Source organism: Hipposideros armiger, unplaced genomic scaffold (assembly GCF_001890085.2).
Source record: "Hipposideros armiger isolate ML-2016 unplaced genomic scaffold, ASM189008v1 scaffold_55, whole genome shotgun sequence".
NCBI lineage: Eukaryota > Metazoa > Chordata > Mammalia > Chiroptera > Hipposideridae > Hipposideros > Hipposideros armiger.
Window position 1 is genome coordinate 362,447 of NW_017731405.1, and position 3,796 is coordinate 366,242.

The 3,796-nt window shown below is 47.8% G+C and overlaps 1 protein-coding gene across 1 annotated transcript; it reads right to left on the bottom strand.

The window, feature by feature from the left end:
* Positions 1–3,082: 3,082 nt before the first annotated feature.
* LOC109381905 (60S ribosomal protein L35) lies at positions 3,083–3,518 on the bottom strand. Its single transcript, XM_019641011.1, has one exon. The coding sequence runs from the start codon at positions 3,487–3,489 to the stop codon at positions 3,118–3,120; it is 372 nt and encodes a 123-aa protein (XP_019496556.1). The 5' UTR covers positions 3,490–3,518; the 3' UTR covers positions 3,083–3,117.
* Positions 3,519–3,796: the final 278 nt, after the last annotated feature.

Here is a 3,796-nt window from a genome sequence, read left to right on the forward strand (position 1 = left end):
TTATGAGCAATTATACATTTTTGGTATATGTGATAAAGCAGTGGGCATGACATTAAACCTATAATTCCTTGCTCTGCCAAGGTTTTGTGACCTTGGCCAAGGTACCTATACTCCTTCTACCTTAGTTATCTCACCAGTAAAGTAATAATAGTTCTTGCCTCACTGGATTTTTACGAAAGTTAACTGATGTAATGCACTTGTACAAGGTGCCAATAACGATACATGTTCAATAATGTTGGCCATTATTATCAATAGCACAGAATTACTAAATCTTTTTTGAAAGTTTATTCCTACATTCTAGGAAAAAAATTCTGTCTCTGCAGCTTGCCTCCAGGTGACTGTGGCCATTAAATGCACATCAAAGTATCTCCAAGGGGGCCGGCCAAGTGGCGTGTTGGTTAACAGTTGGCTTGGGATGCCAGCTCTGAGCAGCAGGGCCCCAGTTCGGATCCCACATGAGGGCCAGTGACACTGTGCTCTCTATAGCTAAGATGGTGAACAACAGCTTGACCTGGAGCTGGGCTGCCATCAGTCGCCGGTGACGGCTGCATTGGAGCTGCAGTGGGCTCCCGTAAGCTACCGTGAGCGGCTGACAGCCAGCGTGAGCTGCCAAGAGCCACTGTGAGCAGCTGTCCAGTGACCCGCGACCGATCTGCCTCACCCGGGAAGAGCGCAATGATAATACCAACATGGGCCAGTGAAGTGACGTCCTCCACAACTAGATGAAGAACAAAAGGACAGAAACTTGTTTGTTCTCCTTTCCTGATTCCTCAACGCTCTTCCTCTCCCCCAATTCCCCAATAAAATCTTTAAAAAAAAGAAAAGTATTCTCCAAGGAAATTTTTTCAGGGCCTTAGTATTTTTCCTGGACAGTTTGTGTCTTAATTTGAACATAGTTAACTTGGCAAACACCTAAGCCTAAGTTTAAGGCTCAGATATTACTTGAAGAGTCATATGTGTGGATTTAATGCTAGTTCAGGACTTGACCTACAATTACAGAGAAGCCCCACTCACTCACCTGTTTGCTGTTGCCACACAGCTGCAGGTCCCACTGTAACCAGCAGAGGGCAGTGCTTCACACAAACTTTTGCAGATACCACTATTGATAGTTTTTTTTTTCCTCTTTCCATTTTCATTCCTTGCCTTTAGAAGAAGGACCATGATATTTCAGAAAAGTCTGGTTATCCTCGGTTGTGCTCAGCTTTTATAGATCTGAGTCTCTCTGTGTGGTCACTGGCACTCCTGTGGCTGGGAGAGGCGTATCCGCTGAATGTAAGAATAGGAGCCCCCGCGTTTCCCCAGATCTGCTGGCACTGCCACCTGCTCTCTTTGTCCTCCTTTCCTGAGTCACTTGACACCCACCCAGTTTCTGCAAACGATTCCACCCCATCTTCTCCCACAGCATCGCAAATTCCAGGACTCGGTCCTATGTATCTCAGTGATTGATTCTCAGCTGAGTGTGTTGGAGTTGGGGGGAAGGTAAGAATGAATTTCAGAATCTCCTATGAAGGTTCTGACAACACACATGCCCGGGTTTCACTCCAGATCTCCCGAATCAGATGCTGGGTGGGTGAAAGTTTGAAGAAGCTCCTGAGGTGAAGGAGGTCTGACAAGCACTCCCACGTCCGCCCTGCGTAGTGTTGCTGAGTTAATGAAGACCTAGATGAAGCAAATGGCGGGAGACGGAGAGGAGGGCCAGGTGGGGGTGGAGCTGGCATGACTCAGCGATTGACTGGTTCTGTTACTAGCCCCACGGGGAAATCTGAAGCCCATTCACTCCCAACAGGTGATCTCACTGCCGTCTTAACTGAGAAAATTAAAGCTCTCTGACTGTTCTGCCCTCCTCAATAACGCTCTGGGTTCTTTTCTATATTCTCCATCTTTCCTCCCCACGCAGCGCTCAGCCTGTCTCTGCCCCCACCCATGTTTGCAGCCCGCCCTCCTTGCCCCTCTGGGGATGCTCTCCTCCCATTATCGGTCCCCCACTTGTTTGGCATCACCCTCTGCAGGGTTCATTTCCTCCTTCCAGAGCCTAGGTTCCTCTGTCTTCAGAGCTTCCCTCTTTCTCACTCCCCATCCAACAATCACCAGTTTAATGAGTTCTCCCTGATCCTGACGATCCTTCCACTCCACCCCCTCTTCTCTGTCCCTGTTTTTGTGCTGAATTCTGTCACTCCTTGCCATGACTGCCGACACATCCTCTGAATTGGCCTGTCTCCACGTGTCTCCCTCTTCAGACTAACTCTAGAGTCTTCTAACGTGTTAATCTGACCTGTCTTGCCCTGACTGAAAACCTTTCACTGCCCGCTGCTCAACACCACTGGACAAAGCCCAACGCCTGGGCGTATCACACAGGCCTTCTCCACCTTCCATGTTCCCTCTGCACTTCTTATACCAGCAATATGCATGCATGAACCTTTTACAGAAGGTTTACCTTTGCCTGCCACTCCTTTCTCCATTTTGCTTCCTAAAGCAAACTCCCATTCATCCCACAAAACCCAGCTCAGGCACCACTTCCCACGAAAAGACTTTCCTGATACCTTTGAATAGATTCATTGTTCTCTCGTAGGATAATTCTGATCTAATATCAGACCCTCACTGGTGGCACCTTCCCACTCTGCAACCTTGGAGTCAGTAAGTATTCCTTTTTTGCATACTTTATTCATTGACAATTCTCTCTTCCTTTCCAAGCTTTGAGCTTCTTGAGGACAGAGACTGGGAATTATTCTTTTCAGTGTCACCAGTGCCTAGCACAGTGCCTCACTCAGTAATTGTACAAATTGGGTTAGAGTTCATCTCTCTGCTTCCTTTCACTGATAGACTTCTTTAAAATATCAAATCCCTGCCTTTAAGGTGTTTCTACTCCTACACATTCCATCACCCACTAAAACCTGTTTTTCTCCCACGTTTATGATCCTTTAAAGAAATAAATGACTCAGCTGCAGGTCTAAAGTACCCGGTGCCCATTCACTTCCCATCGTCTTCACCCTCTGGGTCTGTGACTGTTGACTACCATTCTCCTTGACATTCTTCCTTTGGTTTCTGTAGCGAGTAGTCATTGTTTTTTTTTGTTGTTTTTTTTGTCAGCCAGTTTGTGCTTTATTGATGCTGTGATACTTAGGCCTTGACCGCGTACTTCCGCAGTGGGTACAGCCGCTCCTTCCGCTGCTGCTTCTTGGTCTTCAGGTTCTCTTCATGCTTGTTGAGCCGGCGGCGCATGGCTCGTGTTTTCTTGGGTCGAAGATCCAGGGGCTTGTACTTCTTGCCCTTGTAGAATTTCCTGAGGTTCTCTTTCTGAGTCTGGTTAATGACGGTGAGCACACGGGCAATGGATTTGCGAACAACTCGGATCTTGGAGAGCTTGGAAGCAGCGCCACCAGTCACTTTGGCGACGCGTAGCTGGGACAGCTCCACTTTCAGGTCGTCCAGCTGTTTCAGCAGCTCCTCCTTCTTCTTGCCACGAAGGTCTCGAGCCTTAATTTTGGCCATGGCTGAACAGACCACCGGAGCCGCCTCCTGCTCGAGTAGTCATTGTTTTTGCTGTATCCATTCTACCTTCTTTTGGGAATAGCACCCCAATTTTCCTCTAGGGAACCACCCCTCCCTCATTCTCAGTCCAAGTGCGTTGGATGCTTCCTTTACTAACTCCAGAGATAGGGGTTGGCTTATCTAAATATCAGGGCATAACAACCTGTTGGCCCAGCGATCAGCCTAGAAATGGGCTTGTAATGGCAGCCACACCAGAGTCAGTCAGACGAACTCAGAACCCTTTGCTGGAACTGTCTTGAGGAGAATT

Coding starts and splice junctions, on each gene's coding strand:
- LOC109381905 (XM_019641011.1), bottom strand. CDS start 3,489: ATGGCCAAAATTAAGGCTCGAGACCTTCGTGGCAAGAAGAAGGAGGAG.